The sequence below is a fragment of the Engraulis encrasicolus genome, chromosome 10, assembly GCF_034702125.1.
Source record: "Engraulis encrasicolus isolate BLACKSEA-1 chromosome 10, IST_EnEncr_1.0, whole genome shotgun sequence".
In the NCBI taxonomy this organism is placed as follows: domain Eukaryota; kingdom Metazoa; phylum Chordata; class Actinopteri; order Clupeiformes; family Engraulidae; genus Engraulis; species Engraulis encrasicolus.
The window spans coordinates 52,044,805-52,068,629 of record NC_085866.1 but is presented as its reverse complement, the minus strand read 5'-3'; the positions used below and the strand labels follow the sequence as shown (position 1 = coordinate 52,068,629).

The window sequence follows — 23,825 nt, the reverse complement described above, 5'->3', positions numbered from 1 at the left end:
CCCGCCCCCACCTCATCATCACAGCCCAGCCCAGCCCAGCCCAGCCCAGCTCAAGCAAGAGGAAATCTCTAGCCCAGTGGCTCTCAAAGTGTGGTTCGGGACCACTGGTGGTCCACGAAACGACCTATGGGTGGACATGAAAAGTAGAAACATGGATTTTTTTTAGTGTATCAATCTGTCTGGGTAAACCATGTCAGTGATGGAAATGGTCCGTGAGGGGCTTTCAACAAATATAGTATGCACTTCCTAACACAAGCTAGCAAAGGCTGTATGGAAATTATTGGCTTATTGTAGGATAAACATATCTGGACTTGTTCTTTCACTACAATTAGGTCAAGCCTGTAATTTTGTGAAGTAAAAAGAGTGATCTGCATCTGAATTCCCAGCGTTTAAAATGTGTAACATGAGCCCATCTCTGCAGTTGATAGCTGGTCACTGACAAAAAAAAATATTTAAAAAATGTGACAAAGTGATCCTTGGTCTGAAAAGGTTTGAGAACCACTGCTGTAGCCAGTCTTATTTCCTGCTATGTACTCCCCAAGCTACCACCACAATATGGCTTTATCTTCACTATGAAACAGCCGTCTGATTAAAATCTTAAGTACCCCAAATGTAGATCTCGTTTTGGCCGTTTGCACACTTAAATGTATTTAAATCAAACAGGGGTCTTTGTACTTCAGAAAAAGCCATTTGTGTAATTTTTGGCTCCCCTGACCCCCTTCAACACAAAATCTATGCTACAAAATCTCTCTGGGTGGATATCAGCAGTCTGACTGAAGTTCCTCTTAATGGCTTGCTTATGGGTCTTCGGCATGTAGGCAGCTGTGTGTGTAAAAGGCTCAGATTTTAATCTTGCAAGGGTCAACGTTCTTCATCTGTTCTCTGCTGTTTGCAATGCATGCAGAATCTCGGATGTCACAATCCTACCCTGCCTCTGACGGTCTTCCTTTTCACCTTTACATGTATGTACTATGCAGACATAGCACCCCACCTACCCTCTCACCTCCCCCGTCTCTTCCCTTCCTCCACACTCCCCTCCCCTCCCCTGCCCTATTCCCCCATCACCTCCATAAGCTCATTTGCAAGTCTGGATTTTCATTTGAAAGGCAAAAGGCGGACCAGAGTTAAATTCTGTTGTGAGTGTGAGTGGGAAAAGATTGGCCTCCTCCAACAAAACAGAAAATAGGACAGGAGCGGAATGGCTTTGTTAATGTGGCACACCGATCTGCACTTGGGCCTAATGGTGGTGTAGTTCGATGGGCTAACACGGCAGATGGAATGGGGAGTGTGGGGATAGATGAAAGGATGAAAGGAAAGAAGGGTGGAAGGATGGAAGGAAGGATGCATGGATGGATGGATGGCTGGCTGGATGTGTGCTAAATGCTCACCGTTTCTCTCTGATGTGCGCAGGAAGATCATGTCAGCTGGAACGCGCTGGTTCTGCAGAGAGGATAAAACATTATTAGATTACATCAGCTTCTCTCTCTCTCTCTGCCCCTCCTTATGTGTCCAGCATTCAGACAGACACACAGTATTCAATTTAGATGGGCATTACAAGCATGTGAGTGTGTGGATAATTCTGCAAATGACTCTTTAAAAGGCACAAAGTTAAAGAGCTTCTGTTTGTCCCAAACAGTGGCACATTTTTATCCTGAGAGTAATTTTTCCACTGTGCATACCTTCCCCTGTCTTTGTAACACATGTGTACAAACAAGTCCTACACACTGCTATATCTAATACACACACTAAGAAATGAACAGCAATAAATGTGCGCTCAAAACACATGTTGTTCATGCAAGTTTACCCTTTTTTTGTTGTTGTTGCCTTTTTAGCATTCTTTTTAACCTTTTTTGGGACTCCCAGAGCAGGGAAGCTTTTCATTGTATATATATGTTTCATATATATACACATGACAAATAAAATATCTTGTATCTCAACAAATGTCTGATGAAAAAACTTATTTTGGGAAAACTAGTAATAACTAGTTTTGTGTTTTGATATTTTATGTAACACTTGTGGATAGAATGTCTCGTAAAAAGAGATGACTGAGATTCAGCTACCCACGTGGAGCTCTACCTACTTACGTCAGAAATCAGCTTAAGGCCTGGTTGATTCCTTCAATTTGATTTGGGGGGGGGGGGGGGGGGGGTTACTTTTAATGCATTTTTTCAAAAATCAACATCCTTCTGTATTTAAAAGGCAGGCACACATGTGAACCGCATGTCTTGGGTATGAATGAGTCACTCACAAACATGTCTGAGCCCTGTAACAAGACATGGGGGTGCTCCTCTCATATTTCACGCACACACACCCCCCCACACACACACACTCGACTCACTCACATGCTCACCCTCAAACACACCCCCACTAGCTCCTAAAGATCTTTACAATGAGGCAGAGAGGCAGCCTACACTGAGAGACCAAGTGTGCAACAAAAGGATTTGGGCCCGATTACTAATAACCAAACACAAGCCCCCCAGCCAGCCAGAGTGCTGCTGGCTGAGCCACCCAACATGAGCTCTCAGCTCTGGAGTGGCTCAATCTTGCCGATTTGTCACCCTCCAGTTCTCTTCTCCCCAGGAACTGTTTCTTTTGAGATGATAAGTGCTAACAAAGACACAGGCCAATTTCAGTTTTTTTTCTGCCTGGGAGTTGGTGGTGTGAAACAAAATAAAACCACACAGGCATGCATACTAACCTTTTCGACGATGATAAGATCTCCCACCTGAATGCCACTACTCTTCACCTTCACTGTGCCTGGTAAAACAGAGAGAGAGAGAGAGAGAGAGAGAGAGAGAGAGAGAGAGAGAGAGAGAGAGAGAGAAGAGAGAAGAGAGAAGAGAGAAGAGAGAAGAGAGATATGTAGATTAAAAAGACCTTTTGCTTTCAAATCCTGCAAATGAAACTTATTTACTATTTTTGTTGGATGAGTCAGTGACCACAGGCAAGAGGTTTGCAACTGATAATGATAATAAAAGCAGATTGTGACTTCTCAATGAAAGAATCCGTTACAATGACAGATAAAGCCATGTGGAAATTGGGGCCTTGTGTATACACTTGTGCAGTCACATAGGGAAAAAAAACATCTAAAAGGCACCATCCAAAAACAGTCTGAAAATAAGTGCAAACGTTAGAATAATTCAAGAAGCCCAACACATGCTGGTGAGAAGAGAAGAGTGTGGTCATTATTGAATATATAAGTAAATACAATTTGAGGCTCAAACTGTCCAATGTTATGCCATAAGCGAACAACAGAGAGCCGGCTAATCTAATGTGGGTGTTGGAGGGTTGGTCTGTGGCATTGTGCTTTCATAGTGCAGTAGACTAGCCTGAGAAATCCCATGATGCCTTGCATTATCGTTCCAATCTGAAAGACAGCATGGAAACCCTCGCTTAAATCTTCACCTGAGTTGTGGAACCCAAACACAGAACAGGGAGGGAGAGCAAGACACATTATTCCACAAATGAAGGCCTGTACTTTGTTTACAGATCCATCCATGTGAACACCAGCTTTTCAATCAAGCTTTAGATAGTGTTTTAAATACATTTGATCAACGTCCCCAATGAGAAGATGAATCAACGGTTCTTAGACCATATCTCACTTGTGACATAGTCTGGCGATAGCTAGGCTAGCAGCAGACAACTAATAGCTCCAGTTCCTCCTCCTTCTCCCCCACTCTTCTCTTCTCTTTTCTGACTCCTACAATAATCTCCTGTGCAATGGATGACAGAATTTAGGGAGGGAGGGCTGGAATTCCCTCATTCCTCGGAGCGGCGCATGAGCAGGGCACAACTGTTTGGGGGGAGGTCGGTGACCTTTCACCCTTGTGGCGGTGCCTGGTTTTGTGCATATGTAAGACATTAACAAACTTTAATATTGCCTGCCTACAGACTGTTTGGGGCAAAAAAAACTTTCAGGAAATACCATTCATTCATCTGTGATGCTGCTGACCAAAGCAAAAGGTGCTGGGCTTATCTAATGAAAAATGACAGCAATGTAATTACATAAACTACACAGTCAAAGTATATTATGATACTATATGAACCACTTTAGAAACATAATTTACTAAAACAAACAACATTTCTCATGAAGGAACTCTAAGGCAATTCGGAAATCATGACCGCTTTGGGAGACAGAACTTGGACAGATGAACACAAATCATAGATTTTATACAGCTATGACGCAAACATCAAACAATTAATCTGCATAACCAACACACTTCAATGCAACACTGGTACAATAAAACAGCCTCTAGAACTCTTTAAATCTTTTCATGACTTTTAAATCCTTATGTCTGGGTTTAGACATGACCTTTCATAGCCACTACATAGGGCAAAGGCCTCACTACAGACAATAAGCCTGACTGCAGCTTCAGTTTGAAGTCAGAGATTATCCAAAGATTTATCAATTAGCAGAAAAACCTCACAACAGAAGCTGTTCTAAAAGTAGAATTTTCAATAGGTGTTGACCAACTGCCTTCATGCAAAGTTAGGGCAATACCATGAGGGGTTGGTTTACAAAAAAACCCAACCTCTCGGAGCGGTAACATCAATAGCAAACCTTACATGTAAGGCAGACGTGGGCAAACTCAGGCCCGGGGGCCATATGCGACCCGCTCAGCCATTTCATGCGGCCCTCAGAGCCTTTCCAAAGGAAAAAAAATGCAGATTCATGGTCACTCATTCTTAAATTGGCTACCTAAAACAAGGGTCTTGGAAATTAAGATTACTAAAGCCTACATCTAGGAACAATTAGCAGGAATGGCATAACTGACAATGGTGTAATAATGTTGGCGTACACCATTTCTTATAATTGGCACGGGCAAGTTGCCTACGACATCTGGCCCTTTGGTCTTTGTAAACCCAATGCGGCCCTTGGGCCATAATAATTGCCCACCCCTGATGTAAGGGAATGCAAACAATAGGGACACGCTGCTGGAGGAATTGTGGTGAACAAAAAGCAAACCATAGTCACATATTTTTCATGTGCCCAGTACTGAAAGGATTTTGGGAGGGATTTGATAGAGCGGTAAAACACGTATTTGGAATTAAACAAATTTTGACTGTAGATAACTTATTAGGCATAAATCTTCCAAGAGAAATCACTACAACGAATCACAAGTTATTCAATATTCTACATATTGCCGCAATAAAACAAATAACAAAAGCATGGAAACAAACAAAACCACCAGACCTGGACAAATGACATAATACAATAGAAAATATTTTAAATATGGAAAAACTTACCTTAAACTCCAGAAATCAACTACATACATGGTACAAACTATACCCAAACACTATAATAAAGAAAATAGCAAGATACTTTAGGGAAAGTGATTGATAAAAATATAAGACAAAAAGAGCATCTACCTAAAACCGCGCGTGCACGCACACGCGGGCACGCACGTGCACATGCACGCACACGCGGGCACGCACGTGCACACGCACGCACACGCGGGCACGCACGTGCACATGCACGCACACAAGCACGCACTTCCCTCTACCTATGGTCTTTTTTTTTCTTTCTTTCTTTCTTTCTTTCTTTCCTCCTCGCACCTAATTCCCCCCTACACACAGGCATATCTGTTTATGCAATTGTCACCATTTATATTATCACTTTATATACACAAAAAAAGAAAATGTCTGCAAGTTGAACCTACAAATGATCAGATGAAATTGATGACTTGAATAAACTTAGATAGATTATTTATTTGTCCTTTCGGAAACTTGCAATAAAGTTAAAAAAAAAAAACATCAATAGCAACCAGGCATTGTTTTAAGTATTGTTATTTGAAAACTGAGACAATAAAACATAGTGCAAATGTGCAAACAAGTTGCAAAAACTGCTGATGCTTGATATCCGTCAACTAACAATTGAGAATAATATCTGATGAAAGTCATTTGATCTTCTGTGGATATTTCAGATCGTCACATTGCTACTAAAATAAGCTCGAAGGCTAGCCATCTCTTCATGCGATAAACACAGCAAAGTGAAAAAGATTTAAATGCCCAGACTCTCAAGGATGCCTCCCAAGTTCCAAATAATTACGGCAATTCCACAGAGACATGGCTGTACGGTTTAAACAGTGAAGAGAAAAAAAGTGTGTGTGTGTGTGTGTGTGTGTGTGTGTGTGTGTGTGTGTGTGTGTGTGTGTGTGTGTGTGTGTGTGTGTGTGTGTGTGTGTGTGTGTGTGTGTGTGTGTGTGTGTGTGTGTGTGTGTGTGTGTGTGTGTGTGTGTGTGTGTGTCAGCACTTGAACAAGAGCTTTGTCCCTGTGTGAAAACAAGGTGGTAGGCCTCACCTCTGGTGGAGAGCTTGCTGTAGATCTGTGAATTGACTTCTTTGTCCCTCAGAAAGCACCTCATCTCCTCCACGGCCTCCCGCACGATGGTGATGATTAGCACGAAACCCTGCAGAGCAAACGCACAACACACGCGGGTGAGTAGAGGACATACAGCACTACTACAGCTCCAGCCGCCATGCATATATTGCCCCTCTATGCTAACATATCTTACTGACATTAACACACTGCTTGCATTAGCCAAACTCTCCACCAGAGCACGCGGGTGAGAAGAGGACATACACACTACAGCTCCAGCTGTCAGCCATGCGCATATTGCTAGCCTGATTATCATCGACTTTCACATCTCTTCGAGACTTGGTCTGACCAAGACCATAACAATTAACATTTCCCAAACGGCATTTCCCAAATGGCCTCCCTTGGTTTGCTAATGATTGTTTGCTTCCCAACAAAATGGGAGGAGTTCCCGTATTTGCGGGAACTCAGAAAGTAGGCTGCATTGTTCTTGACCTGACTGGTAGACTCTGAAGCTGTTGCGTCACTAGGAGGGCACGGCCTGGCTACATATCGCCCCTCTATGCACATATCTGACTGACATTAACACACTGTCTGCATAGGTCAAACTCTCTCACCAAATGGGTGAGGAGAGAACTCACTCCAGCAGCCATGTGCATATTGCCCCACGCGCATATCTTACGGACATTAACGCATTGTTTGCATTAGCCAAACTCCCCTAATGGTTCAGAAATAAAGCAGTCTCAATAATAACAACACAATATGGGTTTTTGTAGGTTACTCAAATTGTAACTAAGTAATGATATTACCCCATACACACATCTAACTGATATTAAAACACTCTTTGAAGTAGCCAAACTCGCCGAATGGTTCTGAACTAAAATGTCCGCTCTTTCATAATAACCAAACAACAGGGACTTATATATGCAACCCCAATTGTGACAAAATAATGATTGGTTGACTGAAATAAATGTAGGAAAAATACAGTCTTTGCCACAAAAAAAATCAGTGGCAAGTCAATAGAATTACAGCAGATGCTATGATCAGTGGTTCTCAACCTTTTTTGAATAAATGCCACCTGGACCTCATCATAAGCGTCCCAACACCCCCTTGACCTCATCATAAGCCTGCCAACGACCCCATAGTATCAAAAAATAACATGGATTAATGCCCTCCAATGGCAACAAAGCCCCGCCCCCTCTAAGCTGTAACCTTCTCAACGCCCCCCTAGACCTCCCCAACGCCCCCGTTGAGAAACACTATGCTATGTAGTGTGGCACACAGAGAGAGAGAGAGAGAGAGAGAGAGAGAGAGAGAGAGAGAGAGAGAGAGAGAGAGAGAGAAATTGTTTGGTTCCTCACCAGTGGTACCCAGTATGTATATAGAGCACCAAGCCTGAGCTCATTGACGAACTGGGAGCAGGCCAGGAGCAGGAAGTACAGGTTGAAGAAGTACTTAAACTGGTTGAAGAGCACCTGTGGACACAGACACAGACACACACACAGACACAGGCACAGACACAGACACAGACACAGACACACACACACACACAGATGAAGTAGTGTGTAAAAGCTCGCACATCCACACATCTGAACTGGAAGCAGGATAAACAGACAACCAGATAAAAAGAAAAAAAGCTCGCTTCCCAACCGTATCTCACTCATTTCGTGAGGTATTCACGATTTTTTAAAATTAATTTTCGTGGTGCATTCACGTTATTGCCCGCCTTTCGTAAAGTCTTCACGAAAATAATAGATTAATTTTCACGCTGCCTATTCACTTGAATTGCCCGACTGTTGCCTAGCGACCCACTAGTTTGATGCCCTTTCGGTAGCCTACCGTCACATGGTAATCAAACATTTCAAACAAGCAATTTAGGGTTAGGTTTAGGGTCAAGGTTAGGGTTAAGGTTAGGGTTAAGGTTAGGGTTAGGGTTAGGTTTAGGTTTAGGGGACATAAGGCGTAAGTACCGAAAGGGCGTCGAATTAGTGAGTCCCGAGTGTATCAGCAGTGTTCTGTCAGCACCCCCTCCCCGCCCCTGCAGACGTTTGGATAACCATAGCAGCAGTGGGGCAATTCAAGTGAATAGGCAGCGTGAAAATTAATCTATTATTTTCGTGAAGACTTTACGAAAGGCGGGCAATAACGTGAATGCACCACGAAAATTAATATATTATTTTCGTGAAGACTTTACGAAAGGCGTGAGATAGGGCTCCGCTTCAACCAGGAGTTTTTTGCTCCCACTTATTTGTATTCTTTTTCTGTGACGTTTTGGGTGAAAGCCCTTCTTCAGATGTGAAAACACATATAAAACACATCCCAATTTCCAGATGATCGCATGACCCTCATTGGAGGTGTAAACAATTGTTTTCAATAATCAGGCTTACAACCCAGACCATTGGCCACATTTGTGATGGCACAGTGTTGCTTTTGCTGGGCAGTGTGCATGCGCACTTTTCCATTTCAATGCATTCTGGTTAGTAAATTCTAACCACAATGCATTGCTAAGTGTGCATTCGCGCTGCCGAGCAAAAGCAGCACTCCGCCATCACGAACGTGACCAATGTCATTACAAACCTGATGACATTAAATACAAAAACATTAAAAGTGACAGTTCAATATTAAAAGATGATAATGAGGTCTAGAGTAGCGATTGCAAACATAAACCATGATCTACTTAAGTCATTGAATGCCAGCCAATTTAAATTCATGCATGTGTAGAAAGCTGCCATTTTTACACAAATTTGTAGAGATGACCCAAGGCTCAAATGACGACTTGAAATGACTGCTATAGCCGCCAATGGCAGTGAATGTTAGTTGCTGAATATGTGCAAGTTTCTAGTCTGTGAAGGAAGTGCAACAACCATACCAAGACTACAGTAGAGTGAGCAACAGTAGAGTCTGTTTTCACTAACTCTCAGTTCCCCTTTGGTTCCTACTGTACTCTCACTGTGCTGTGAGAATAAGCCATAGCGCCTATACAGAAGCCTTTTGGCTTTTGTCAATACTGTCTGTGTGAAGCGGTGTTAAACTGTAAATTGGGGCAGCCTAAAGAGCAGTACGAGCATTGTAATTTGCACAATAACGCATCCTTGCGGTGTTACAAAATGTGCAAACACCTACAGAATGTTGACAAACTGGTAACCAGCCAATTTTAGAACAGGGGAATATGTTTAAGACAAAAGGACAGTGGAAGGAAAGCTGATAATTTGTTTATAGAGTTGTGTGTATGCGTGTGATTGGTGGGGTGCTCCTCCCAAATCCTCTCTGTTCAATCTAGTTCATAAAATGGTTTGTTTGAAATGTGAGGTCTTGACACAGTGGAGTGTTTCCTCTGCCACCCAGGGTGAGGTATTTACTGCCTCTACACCGCTAAAGCCCATACACACAGCTGGCCGCCTCTGATACACACACACACACACACACACACACACACACACACACACACACACACACACACACACACACACACACACACACACACACACACACACACACACACACACACACACACACACACACACACTAAATTAAGAAGAGAGAGGGGGAGAAGACAGAGAGTGGAGAAATACAATAAACCCAAAACATTATGAGACCCCTCCTTTACTGACGTTTCTGTAAACTGCCACCGTGGTAGCAGCATGCAGTATTTTCATTCACCAGACATCATGCACCCAACAGATTTGGAAATTCAAATAATATGAATCCTATACAGTGGTTAAAATGATCATTTGCATTGCAAATTATATTCTGTTTGCATGTTGAGCTGTGATTTGAGAATATGCATGGCCCTGGCTTTCTTCTAAGCCACAGATGAGAATTTTGTTCAAAGGAAAACCAAGTACTGCAGTAACTGCTCTGTCAATGATTGGTGTGTTTAACAAACATTGATACTCCATCTTCTAGAAATGTATTGTAGATGTTCTTTTACACCATAAATATAGCCTTCATTCTTTAACTCATTATTTTTTGGGAAGTAAACAAATGAGCACTTGCAGCTTGTGGTGTTTTGTCAAAATTATGGAATAAATGTGAGAAACAGTATGATGTTGTGGCAAGAATGTGACCATTTTCCGTCTATATTCGGTATGAACTTCAAAGGTACACTGTGGAAGATTGTTAGTTGTTTATTTTCAGAATTCATGCTACCCATTCACTAATGTTACCTTTTTCATTAATACTTACCACCACCATCGAATTCTAGGTATTCATTATGAATTAAAAAATTGCTCTTTTCATACATGAAAAGGGGTTCGCCCTTCTGAATTTCCAGAAATAGGCATTTTTAGCTGCAAAAATGACTGTACTTGGGCCATACTAGAAGATATTAGTTTATTACTTAGTAAACTTTCATGAAAAGATCAAATTTGGCAATAGGCAGCTCAGTTTCAATTAGCAGCATAGTTGCAGTACCTTTTTTGACCATTCCCTGCACAGTGTACCTTTATGCATGACTGCAATACTTTAGATTAGAACACATGTTGGATTTTGCAGAAATTGATTTAATGAATCGTTCTGGACACTATACCCAGTAATGACTTATAGCACACAATCTGCAAAATATATCTTGACATCATGAGCAGGTTCCTCTCACCCCAGGTAGGAAGGTGAAGAAGTTGTACTTCTGGTTGTTGATGACGTTTCTGGGGTATCGCTGCTCCCTCTTCTCGGGGTGTCCCAACCACACCGTCCGCGGCCTGAAGTCGCCCAGGCCACAGCATCTCGACCACGGGCAGCAGCTGTCACAAACAACACACAAACAGCAATCCATCTCAACACAAGCAATCCATTTACACAGAAATGTTTCATCTGGCAAGGGCTCCATAATATATCGAAAATGTATCATTATCGCGATATCACGGCTTGCAATACACATATTGCAAAAGTTGGTTCAATTACAATACCTAGCTTTTACATCAAATTTGGTGAAAAGGTTAAAAAAAGGTATTGAAAAGGTTGACATTTTAAGTTGATGCTGTATATTATCCATGTTTTTTCCTAATAAAAATAATATTGGAAATGAAACATTGCTCTCAGTTGTTTTATACATGATAAAGTGTAGAATGGCAAGTTGAGAGTGGAAAATATATGTATATAAATATTGCGAATAATATTGATATCGCGGTATAGTCATGTTATCGTGTATCGCATATTTTTCTAATATCGTGCAGCCCTACATCTGACTAAACATGACAAGCAACCTCTATTCAGATATAAGGTTGCAATCCAAAGCCAAATATTCCAACTGCCGTGGTTCTACCACTGCATGCAAACACTATATTTGATTTCAATAATTTGCTACTTACGCTACAATATGATCAGCTGAATAAGACAATGGTTTCAATAGCTATAGGGTACACAGGCATTATGCAGTAGCTTATCATGCCAACGTGTACGTCACTGATTACACATTGCAACACAGTAATGTTGTGTGTCTGAACTTCGTAGTACATTTTGGAGGAGACATTTTGAATGACTTCCTGCTGTCAAGGCTGGCAAGCAAAGTCTGAACTCGGTCCATCTCAACTAACATGATGAACAACCACTATTGCTTTGGTTGTAATCCAGTGCCATACATTCCAACCAACATGGTTCTACCTGTACACAATATCTGATTTCAATAATTAGCTATTTAGGCTACATACTGTACGTACCAGCAGCTGAATAAGAGAATGGTTTCAATAAATGTAGGGTACAGACATTATATCATCCAAAGGTGTTTGTCACTGATTCTATCATGCATTATAATATTGTGTTCGTAGTACATTTTGGAGGAACCATTTAGAATGACTTCCTGCTGTCACGCAAGCAAAGTCTGGATTCTGACCATATCAACCAAGTACTCATACGTATAGGCTGCAATCTAACGCCAAATTCCAACTAACATGGTCCTACAATATCTGATTTCAATAATTAGCTACTTAGGCTGCGCACAGCTGATGAAGAGAATGGCTTGAATAAATATATGGTGCAGGTATTATACATACAGTAGCTTATCATGCCAATGTGTGAGTAACTGTTTGACACATCACTTTATAAGGGTGTGTTCTTTATACATTTTGGACAAGCCATTTGGATTGACTTCCCGCTGTTACTCAAGTCAGGATTGCATTCTCCGGGAGACCAGGGCCCACTTCAATATCTAATCTCCCATCCTCCCTTGTGTGTGCGGCCTCATGATGACGTCACAAGAAGTTTAATTTAATATCTCACAAAAGTGAAATTCATCAAAGGTCATCATTTTTATGATTTAATTTGAAATTGGGATGGTGAATGGGTAAGTCCCCCAAAGTTGTTCTGCCAAGGCTGACAGCGCTTTCTCCACGGCGGCCCGTCAGCGAAGCACAAGGCCACAAGCACAAGTCGAGGATGGGAGTTTGGATAATGGAATGGTTCCCAGCAGTACCTCACATACCACAATAAAGCTAACAAATACCTCACACAGCAATTCACATCACCCCTATACTACCTTACCCAAGTTTTCATGGTCAGTTTCAAGCTGACAATATCAAGATCAACAAATAGCATCAAACAATATTGTCCTTACACTGCGCAGGACAGGACTAGGTTCCATCAAGTCATCTCCCTCAATCTTCAAGAATGGTGTAAAGACCTTCAGAACAAATTGACCCTACTAACTTGCCCTAACCGTATTATACTTGTGTATTCTGTATTCTCCCCCCACACCCAGCTGTTTACTGTATATACATCACATAATCTGTTGTAAATTTATTTGCATGAAAGCTCTCCTGCTTAATGTTAATGTAATACAATGCAATATAATAAGCTAGCAGGGCGAACAAGATTTACAAGGTTCACTCATTTGGACTGAGAATGTTAACTCAGGGACAACCAGTGGCAACCATACCAGTAGATTAGGCCCATGTCTTCGTTTTGTTTGGAAGAATAAAGCCATAAGAGTACTCCATTCACCGGCCTTGCCACTATCTCCAAGTGGTGCTATCTGGGTTAGTCAGTAAACCACCAACTTTGATTACACCCAAAGCACGCTGACACATAAATTATGTTGAAACACTTGTTTGTTTAGACTAAACCAACTTACATTTTTGACGAATTTCACTATACTGATATCCTATTGATTTCTGTTACACTCTCTTTTCTGTGAACTGACAAGGGAGCCAGGAATTGGAGGGGGCAAACAGAAACTACACCATTTCAGTCAATATTTACCCATCTTCAGCTGCTGGGCATGTCCACCTTACACAAACACACTCAGCATCCCTTAAGCTAAAGCGATAAGAACATAGCTGACTATGACCTGCAATATGCCTATATTTAGCCAAGCTTGATCAGGACATCAATGCAGGGATATTCAATATATTGTTCTCCAAAATATTATAATTGATAGTAATATGTGGCAGTAGAAGCAGCAGTGGTCAGTGGCGTGCGTTAGCAGTGTCACTGATGGGGTGGAAGTTTGTGGTCTAGTGACAAAGCTATTTAGTTTTTTACAAGCTGAAGAGTGCAGGCTCAGGCTGTGTAGGCCGGTAGAGAGAGTAGAACAACACGAATTCAACGTCAGCCTGTCGTGCCACATAGCAATTCTTCACACGCCCTGCTTGAAGACTGCTTCCATTTCACTGCCATTAGGCCTGCTGTCAACAGGATTAGCTCATGTTCAGTGAAGGCAAGGGTGAGGCAAAATTATTCTGATATATGAAATCCAGTTTATCTTACTCACACCCTGCTCTCAGACCCAATAACAAGGCCGCTAAGAGACAATGTGGGCTTAATTCTGCACATGGGATACAGTCGCCCTTCTTCTGTTACACTGTATCAAAACACGCACACTTACATCACGATACAATGTAGCACAATAGGTACAATGTCGCACGATACAATGTTTCACAGCGCTTCTTTCCATGGTTTTTTCGAGAAACCACAAAAAGACACAATGTTTGCGGTGGTCATGGCACCGTACCAGGAGCCGGTGCACTAAGCCAGATGAGGTAACTATTTTGTTAGTCAATTTCCCTACAGCGAGCATTAACCAAATAGACAACAGCGCCGCAGAAAAATCACCCGCATCTACCCGGAACCAGGATACACTGCCTCTGCTTACAATAAAATGACAATTAATTCCCACTGATGATTTTCAATTCATAGACTCTATTGCCCCAGAGTAAAAGCCAGCCATAGTAGCTTACCAAGGCATATCGGTAGATCCAGTGTCTCACGCTACAAGCAGTGAATAGGTTAGAGCTACCATCTCCTTTGCTAACCTAGAAACACTGGCGTCATTTCTTCAAAACACATCGATACTGTCGCGCACCAACCCGGATATGCGTTTCATTCGCGCGCTTACCCATTTCTGTGTTTATTGTCGTGCCGTTTTTTGTGTCTCACGGGTTGTAGCGGTATATTATCCGTCATTGCTGCCGCCTGTGTTGACTGTCACAGGCAGCCTCCCTCTGTACTATCTGGGCGGGGGCTTACTGTCAAAAAAGCATGCGCCGGACTAGTGTACTAGGCCTCTGCCTGCCTCACCATGCCAGACCATTTAATTTACAGACAATGCAGCGTAGGTTAGTCCCAGCTTTGTAGACTCACCAACCCACTTATTTTATATTAAAATATTGAATGTGTAAAGTCTTGTTTCCTTTTACATTATGTGGACACAATACTGTAGTACAGGTCAACAAGAACCCTCAATGTTATGGAGCAAAAGAATGAAGTTGAGCCATAGGTCAGCTTTGTTGTCCCTGAAGGGAGCGAGGAAATTGACATGCAAACCCAGTCAAAACAGCCAAGGTCAGTCTGGTTTTTCAGAGAAGGGTTTGGTTATCCACATGCAAAGGTGGTGATTTGAGAACAGCGAGATGAAATGAGACATAACATTTCAGTGGGGAGGGCGGTTTGACAGGCAGCTCGGAAACGGGACATCCCATGAGGAAATGTCTGGACATGTTATTGTAAAACATCTCTACACCACTGACTTACTACATAGAATTTGCACCTGGTTACATACGCATAGTTCTTCTCGAACATGCAAGTTGCGTGACTTTAACAATAGGCTACTAGATGATGCACCAAAGATAAGCACTATACATATTAAGCATGTCAAGTGTTCAAAGACAAACTGAAACAAATAGGAATACAATTTCACCCCCATGTTTTTTTTTATTCTGAAAATAGCAGAGTTGATGGTGGTAAACAAAAAAAAGCACAAATTTACAAAGGGTCTACACTGTAAACAAGCCTAAAACTGACTCACCATTTATGAATCGTAATACAACACCCCCTTTAACCCGGTTCTGACAAAGTTTGTAACATCCTGAAAAAGGCACAACTTGGTAATGCATAATACATATTTTAAATCAGAAAGGAGCAATGGGAGTCTTGGTCTATTCTGAACAACATGTGCAAAGTGTCCCACATTACATTCATACTTTTAAAACAGCACAGAAACGAGCTTCAGCAGTCGTGGGGCAAAAAGGGATATTAAGCATTCTATTGTACAATGCAAATAAGCAGACTATGCAGAGTTGTCCAGACTGAAACAGTGAGAACACAGTAAAAACCAAGCAGGAAGGGAAAAAATGAGGTAGAGGGGTTGCCGAACAGGGCCATGGTTCTTGGACTGAAATACAAAAGACACTCGCACAAAAAACACACAAATATCAGACCTGCTGCCTTTTATCTCCTTCGGGGAAAAATAGTGGAGAAGAATCTCTATGTATTTAACAGTGAAATAAAAGAAATGGTTTGGGATGATAATGGGACTAGCATTTGCATCTCCCTGCTGTGACAATGAGTCGAGTACTTTTGATAAAGGAAGGGGAAATAAAATCCAGTGTGTAGATGGATAATGAGGATGACTAATAACTGAAAATGACATATTGAATCCAAATTGGGAGTAATTAACAGCCTTTATGTTTACCTTTCCAAATTGTGTTACCTTGTGGGAAAACCGGAGATAAAGTGCAGCAGATGGTTAACTTCACAATAAAAAAAAAGGACATCTTCAGATCTACTGAGGCGCTGCAACCCTATCGTTATTCACCAATCTGAACAAGGGGGAAATGCTAATATATTATAGTTGAAATGCAGAAGTTTTTTTTAAAAAAGAATCCAGTTAGAGACGCAGTAAATAATAAAGATCTTCAAAACAATGATATTCTACCACTACATGCAAAAATATAGAACATTTTGGTCACACAGACACATCAAATAGAACCTTCATTACAATCTTGTGGTGCTTGTAAAATAAAAAAGGAGGGGAGGGGAGATCTTGCGCACACATACACACGTACACTTGCATTCACAACCGATACACAATATTCAACGAGGCACTTAGCAAAGGAATATTTGGTTTCAAAAGCAGATTATGAACTTTCAACTCCAACCATAAAAATAATTTAATGTAGAAAAAAGGTTTCTCGCATCAATGTTTACAACAGTCAGAATTCCAGACTGATCTCAACATCAATAGAAAGAACTGTACACGTTAGACCCTCCGTATGACATGATTGAGTAGGATTTCCTGATATCTAAAGGCACCCAAGTTAAAGGAAATCAACAATTTACAACCTACTCTTGAGCACCTAACTGGTTTAAAATCAATCTTAGACATCAAGGACACATAGAAGTGGTCTTAAGTAACTAGTTGATCACTGAAAACTCAAAATCCTTCACTTTATATGGATGTCATGCCTTGGGAGGTAACAATTTCAAGTATGACTTACATTCAACTTCTAGAAACAGGACTGACGTAGCCAAAGAGACAAAAATACCCGCATATATCAGAGAACAGAAACAGTAAATACAACTACAGTAGTTTATATCAAGTTCAACTACAAAAGTAACACTACAGTTTGATGGGTAAACACTTCAAAAAAATAGAGCAAGGAGGAGCTGCAATCTTCAAGTTACGGTGGGAGACAGCAAAACTATTCCAAAAATGCAGTAAATGCCAAGGAAATGCAGTACACACCAGGGAATTCACTGTAGCCATTGACGGCTAACAATTGTGAAATCCAAAAAAAAAGTTTTTTGTTTTGATGATTTGGCATGAGACTTAATATCAGTACAGTCATTGTGGCCCTTGAATTAATTTACGGCAATTTTGCCTTCTTCCATGAAACGTGGAAACTGGGCTTTCGCCATAGTGTCGGAGCCATTGTTCTCCATCTCGGCTACAGATGCAGGCAAACCCGTTTGCGAGCCGTCCATCTTCATCATGGACCCTGGGGAGGCCATCAGTGGCCCTCCGGCGAGAGTACCTGGGAGAGGGATGCCGCCATTTTGGATGACCGAGATCTCGTTGGTCTTCATGGTGAGCCCGTTGGAGAAGGCGGCGGCATACTTGTTCCACACAGAGGCGTCGAAGCTCATGGGCGGCGGCGGTGGCACCATGTCCTTGGGGGGCGGGATCATGTCGGGCATCATCTTGGCCTCCGAGCCCATAGCCATGAGAGCCATGGGATTGTCCAGAGACAGCCGCTGCCCTCTCCTCGCCGTGTTATTCCACATGTGAGTGCCAACGTGTACCTGGAAAACACAAGAGCACATTGACTACAAGTTAGACCAACTTTAAAACAGAAATGACAACACCTAACCTCCACACATTCAGTGAAAAAAGAAAATGCAGTATTCGTTCATTTGTGCAGGGCATCTACAAAGCATGGCTAATGAAAGGTTGCTACAGACCACATGGTTGGAAGCAACATGCTGCCTTGATCCATACCAGATGTTTAATGACATGCACCAAATATTTAATGACATGAAATCCTCCAATATATCAAGTATGCCAGTAGTTGCTTAAATGCTCCACATCAGACACCGTGTCAACCCCTCACCTTCAGATTTCCTTTCGTAGTGAAAGCCCTGCCACAGATGGTACAGGCGAAGGGCTTTTCGCCGGTGTGTGTGCGATCGTGGATCTGCAGGGCGCTGGCCGAGGAGAAGTTCTTGCCACAGGTGTTGCACAGGTGCTGCTTGCTGGAGCGGCGGTTGGCACTGCTGAGCGAGGGCGCCGAGGGGATGCCAGCGCTCTGGTACAGGCCGTGGGCACCCATGGGGGTCTCCGGGGGTATCTGCATCTCCAGTTTCACCAGACTGGGCGGCACCCTCATGTACGGCATGCTGGCAGCACCTGGAGCATGACAACGCGACAAAAACAACAAAACAATTTACTTTAAAACAACTGTACAGTGGATGGAACTGGGTAAAATCCTGCCCATTTAAAAATCAACTTTGTATATTATATCTGCAACAACATTTACTTCTCTTACCATATTCTCCATTTGAGTAGGGCAGGCCTGGTTCCTCTTTTATGGCTCTGGGCATGAAGCCAGATGATGTGAGGTCCAATGCGCCGTCACTGGGGTCCTGCTGCCCACCCTCCGAGTCATTCTTGGCCATTGCGGCTGCGTCCACTGAAGTGGTCTCCGGGGACTTGGACTGGCTGCTTCCCAGCTGGCTGTCGACCGGCGACGAGGAGTGGAAGGAGACGGAGTCGGACATGGCTGGGCTGCGGCCATTTTTGTAGTCCCGCTCCGCCAAGGCCGCGCTGGTGGACGGGGAGTCCTTCAGGCCGCCGCAGTCGCTGTCCGACGCCGTGCTGCTTTGCCGCTGCAGGTTGAGCGCGGCAGTCAGGCTCTTCATGTGGTTCTCCAACGCCGCAATGCCACTGAACATCTGCGCCGGTCCATCTCTTGGAATGTCAGACGGCGCACCGTGGTGGTGGGCCATGGAAGGTTCTGGCAATGCATCTTCTGCCTTCTCCTGGGGCTCCATGTCTGAATGGTGGGGCTCCTCGAGGCTCTCCTCCAGATTGTTACCACTTGTGTCCATTAGAGATTTGTCTTCAGTCAGGCTGGAGTCCATGGGCTCGGCGCCGTCGAACTGCGCGGACTGGGGTACGGGCGTGTTGGGGATCTGGCCTCCCATGTGCATGCGGATGTGCTGCTGCAGCACCACTGCGTTGGTGAACTTCTTCTGGCAGATGGGGCAGGAGTGCTGCATCTTGAGCGGCGTGTTGGAACGGTGCACGCTGTAGTGGGCCTTCAGGTTGCCCTTGGAGGAGAAGGCCCGGCTGCAGATCTTGCACTTGTAGGGCCGCTCGCCCGTGTGCGTGCGGTAGTGCATTTTGAGGGAGCTCTGGCAGCTCAGGATGCGGTGGCAGATGACGCACTCGTTGGGGTCGTTGGTGCGCTTCTCCAGCCCTTCCACCATCTGCTGGAGCTTGGTCATTCCGAGGCCGCCGTCGGCGCCGCCACCACCACCACCACCACCACCACCACCCAGCATCTTCCCATTCACGTGCTGCTGCAGGCCGACCAGGCTGTCTGAGGACTCGTGACCCTGCTCCATGCTATGGTCTTGCTGAAAGATGTTGCTCGGGGTGATTGAGGTGCCATCGCTGCCAGAGGAAGAGGGCCGCTGTGAGAAGGGGTCGTTACTCAAAAAGGGTTTATACCCTGGTAAGACAGAGGAGGGGAAGCCTGAGGAGGACATGCCCAGAGCTGGTTTGGCATCCACAAAGTTGGACTCCTCCATGGGCACAGACATGCCGTAAGGAATGCCGCTGCTAGTGGGAACATTATCTAAATGTTCTGGCACAGGGTGGGGGTTCATTTTGATGTGGGGATACTTGTCCTTGTGCCTCTGGAAATGGACCTTCAGGTTGCCCTTGGTGGTGAATCGGTTGCCACAGATGTTACACTTGAAAGGCCTCTCTCCCGTGTGTGAGCGCAAGTGAATCTGGAGTGCGCTGTCGTTTCCAAAGATCTTCCCACAGAACTTGCATTTGTGCCTAAACGAAGGCTCTGCAGTCTCAGTCTTAAGCTCTGAAGATGACAAACCGGTGACCTTGCCGCTGGCCTTCTTAGAAGAGTCAAGTCCCACTGCTGCAAGTGCGTTGAACGGCCCGGGGAATCCCAGACCTCCAGGAGACTGGGGCAGTAAACTAGTCATCTGGCTAGCCAGGTCTGGGAGACCTTTCAAAATGTTGTTTTTGCCAGCCAGCGAGCCCACCCCCGGCGTGAGGGAGGCAGGCAGACCGTTGGTCTGAGGTAGTTTGCCCTGTTTCAGCACCTCCAACGACAAACTCTGAGTGCCGTTGCGTTTGCCAATGAGGGCCGCGGCGGCAGAAAGCTGCTGGGAGAGATGAGCACCCAAGGCCTTCAGGGGGTCCAGAGCCTTCCCTGCAGCAGCGCCCAGGGCCTGAGGAGCCATCATGGCTACCTGTATCCGGATCTGCTCCGTCAGCTGGATCTGCTGCAGCTGCTGCTGTTGGAGGTTCACCAGCTGTTCCAGGATCATGGGGAGGGCCTGGGCAGCGGCGGCGACCATGTCCTGGGATGATGACGATGATGATGACGATGATGGGGGAGACTTGGAGCTAACCAGGGAGGAGGACGAGTTGCTACTGGATGACGAATGTTGGGTCACGGCGACTTTGGTGGCCGACATGGATTCTAAAGTGACATTGTTGGAGTCCTGGTGGTGGTGTTTGGAGGATGGAAGGTAGCTGACGTCAGAGCTCGACGACATCTCGGCTTGTTGTGCGTGTGTTGAAAGCTCTTCGTCAGCGCTCGATTTCGCCTCCTGCTCCTCGTCCTCTCTTTCTTCCGCGCCGGAGGTCGAGTGGGGGTCTGCGGAGTCGTCGCCGTCACCGCTGTGACCGTTATGGAAGTCGCTGGAGAGATCATGGGAGAACTCAGAAGGGATTTCATCCCCTCCGCCATCTTTCATGATCACCACTTCTTGACTCTTAGTGCAACTCTGTTGGTGTTCAAGAAACTCTTCCTCGTCGAAGAACTCAGCGCAGCACTTGTCACAGACCCTTGTCTCCTCCATGCGACACCTCTTCAGCTCCAGCCCCTCTGCTTCTGTCTGCTCATCTGCCATAGCCCCTGAAATGCACAAAGAAAACACAATGAAGAAAAAAAAACACTTTTGGTTTGATAACTTGCTGTATACATTCACATTAAAGTATAATTCATTATACAACACAGATTAAGAAAACGGATACAGTGGCACAAAGACAGCTCAAAAACATTACAACTGAAGTATGCAATTAGTGGGACTAATTGGTCTTTTGAGAGTTGAGATGTGTACAAGCGCCTGTCCCTGAACAAATGTGTCGAGAAGGGGGCCTTAAACAATTAAACAATGCAGCCGAGGACGCGTCAGGATACATTCATTGATTTGGTGGATGTGCAGTTAAAACCCAGAAACATGCCAATTATAATGAATCAGGTTGGTGTCGGGTGTGTACACGTCCGAATGTACGCAGCCTCTCAAGCATAAAGCATGTGTCGCCTATTTAAAAGTAATCAGGATGAACGAATACAAGGCACGCGTTCATTTGGTGGTTAACTTTGCGCACGTGTTTAGTGTACATGTTAGCTCGCATATGTAGATGTTTTGCTGTTGAACTGGCCATTCAGCAACAAGTCTTTGCAATGGGGAGGCGTTGTGCGTTTCAGAAGTTAATAAATCTGATCAATAGCCAAAATTGGGAAATTTAAGATAATCCGCGTTGGGTTATCTAACCGTCGCTAAATGGTTACAGGGGCCATCAGTTCACTACTGTGAATGTGGCACTGTGAATATTCTCTCTGTGATCCGATTGTGACTTCATGCATGCATTTTGTCTGCCTCACTCACGCATCTAGTCCAGTCTTGATCACAGCAATCAATATCCACACGAGGGCGCACTGGGTTTACCTCTACAATACAAGCGTGTGTGACGTAAGGGACGTTTTTATTCTCCAGTCAATGCGAAACACAAATTGTAATATACGTTGATACACATTTGCTCATGTTCACTTGAGTGACCGCATGTTTTCAGACACGTCTCAACACCAGACTCTTGAGTGTGAATTGGCGACATTAATGTAGCCTATCCATAGATGTTACCACTGCGATCTACAGTTTAGTTACGGTAAAGCCAAACCATCCCCGCCCCCACCAAAACTGCACCCCCACACTACTCCATGTGCACGGTCACAAGCAGCCAGCAACAGCTTTAACTACGGGGATTTATTGCTCGCCTCCGAAACTCATTCCATGCCGACCTGTTGAACACCTTTTGTTTGAGGCTAGCCAATCCACCAACACGTAGACGTTGACCAAGCAAGGACATGCTCCATCAAATTAAGAAATACGCTTGTACATAAGACGGTGGCAACACAACAATCAATAAAGTGAGTAAAACTTCCGAGTGAGATGTCCCATTAAAGTTAACGAAGAGCCTACAGTGCGTATGACTCAAACAATACAGGACACGCCGACAAAATATTGACCAAACCATATCAATTTACAGTGCAACAATATCATAAAGTTACATCGTCCTTCTACATCAAAACACCATATCGATGAAAGAAGCCATTTCCAACACCTGATAAGCCACAGGTAGCAGACAAACATTCACAACAATGATTTTGGATAAAAGCCGCATTTAAAACATTCGAAAATAGCGAGGATAAAATGCAAACCTGATTTAAAAAAAAAAAAAGATATTGAATTAACTAAACGTAGTCCTCAAAACTGTCTTAGAAACTCACACACGTTATGTAAAAAGATTATTGAATTTTTGTTTCAACGCATAGAAAGGCTGATAAACACGTTCAACATCATTCATATTCCTCCAAAACGCATGGCTAGTTTCAAGGGTCACGACGGTCAAAGTGCGAGGAGTGTGCGTAAACTACAAAGTTTTCAGAAATTCCAGAGAAATAAATAACTTTTTGAATTAAAATTTGATTTGAAAGTTTCGTAATTTTCCTACAGTAAGCCAACAAGGCACGCTTACCATTCTCAGTCGAACCGGGCTCGTCGGAATTGATGTGCTGTGGCTTGGATTGCTTGCGCCTCGACATGGTCCAACCATCGGGGAGCAAATACTGACACTATTTACTCCTCGCCTTTACAAATTCTTCGGGCTGGAAATTTGCCCCTCAAGTAGAAATGCGCATGTCAAAGTAATTATTATTATCAATAATGCAATGCGATTTATCATGGTCTTCTGACAGCTGATTGGCTCTGGTCCAAGTGCTTACACATTATTCAAATGCGCTCCATTGATGAGAAAAGCAGCGAGAGCAAAGGGGGAGGGAGATGCATGGGCCGGGCAACGAGAGGGAGGGAGAAAGGAAGAAAGGGGAGGGAGAGTTCAGGGAAGAAGGCGACGAAGTAGATAGATATGATTCTTACATAACAACAAAATAACATGGTGTAGGGCTGGATGTAGGTCAGTACATTAGTAAATAATAATAATAATAATAATTATTATTATTATTATTATAAAAGATAAGTAGATTATTTAATTGCAAGGTCATCCAATAAAATGTTAAAAGCTTGTAGGCTACCTGCTGGACCGGGCAGTCTTGGTGTATCTTTTTTATTTGATTAAATGCGCAATTTATCTGAAAGTTTTTGTGCCTAATTAAAGACACATTATTCCATTTGGACCCTGAACATCTGAACACCTCAGTCAATGGAAATGTCCAAAATGGTTTCAAGTTTAATCAATTTGACT

At 43.6% G+C, this 23,825-nt stretch overlaps 2 protein-coding genes across 3 annotated transcripts in view; both read right to left on the bottom strand.

Annotated features, from left to right (window-relative positions):
• The window catches only part of LOC134457327 (probable phospholipid-transporting ATPase IIA), a 75,126-nt gene extending 60,390 nt beyond the window's left edge, over positions 1 to 14,736 (bottom strand). The window contains exons 1-6 of one of the 2 annotated variants that reach the window (XM_063209288.1): positions 14,643 to 14,736; positions 10,911 to 11,055; positions 7,678 to 7,791; positions 6,302 to 6,410; positions 2,699 to 2,757; positions 1,389 to 1,440 (exon numbers count right to left, since the gene is read on the bottom strand). In XM_063209288.1, the coding sequence (XP_063065358.1) occupies positions 1,389 to 1,440; positions 2,699 to 2,757; positions 6,302 to 6,410; positions 7,678 to 7,791; positions 10,911 to 11,055; positions 14,643 to 14,710 (547 nt within the window). In that variant the 5' untranslated portion in view covers positions 14,711 to 14,736. The other variant, XM_063209289.1, reaches the window with a different exon arrangement.
• Positions 14,737 to 15,432: 696 nt separating this feature from the next.
• Positions 15,433 to 23,211, bottom strand: sall4 (spalt-like transcription factor 4). The gene is made up of 4 exons (XM_063209287.1): positions 23,100 to 23,211; positions 18,571 to 21,195; positions 18,136 to 18,431; positions 15,433 to 17,827 (listed from the first exon to the last, which is right to left on the bottom strand). The coding sequence occupies exons 1-4, from the start codon at positions 23,164 to 23,166 to the stop codon at positions 17,387 to 17,389; spliced, it is 3,429 nt and encodes a 1,142-aa protein (XP_063065357.1). The 5' UTR covers positions 23,167 to 23,211; the 3' UTR covers positions 15,433 to 17,386.
• Positions 23,212 to 23,825: the final 614 nt, after the last annotated feature.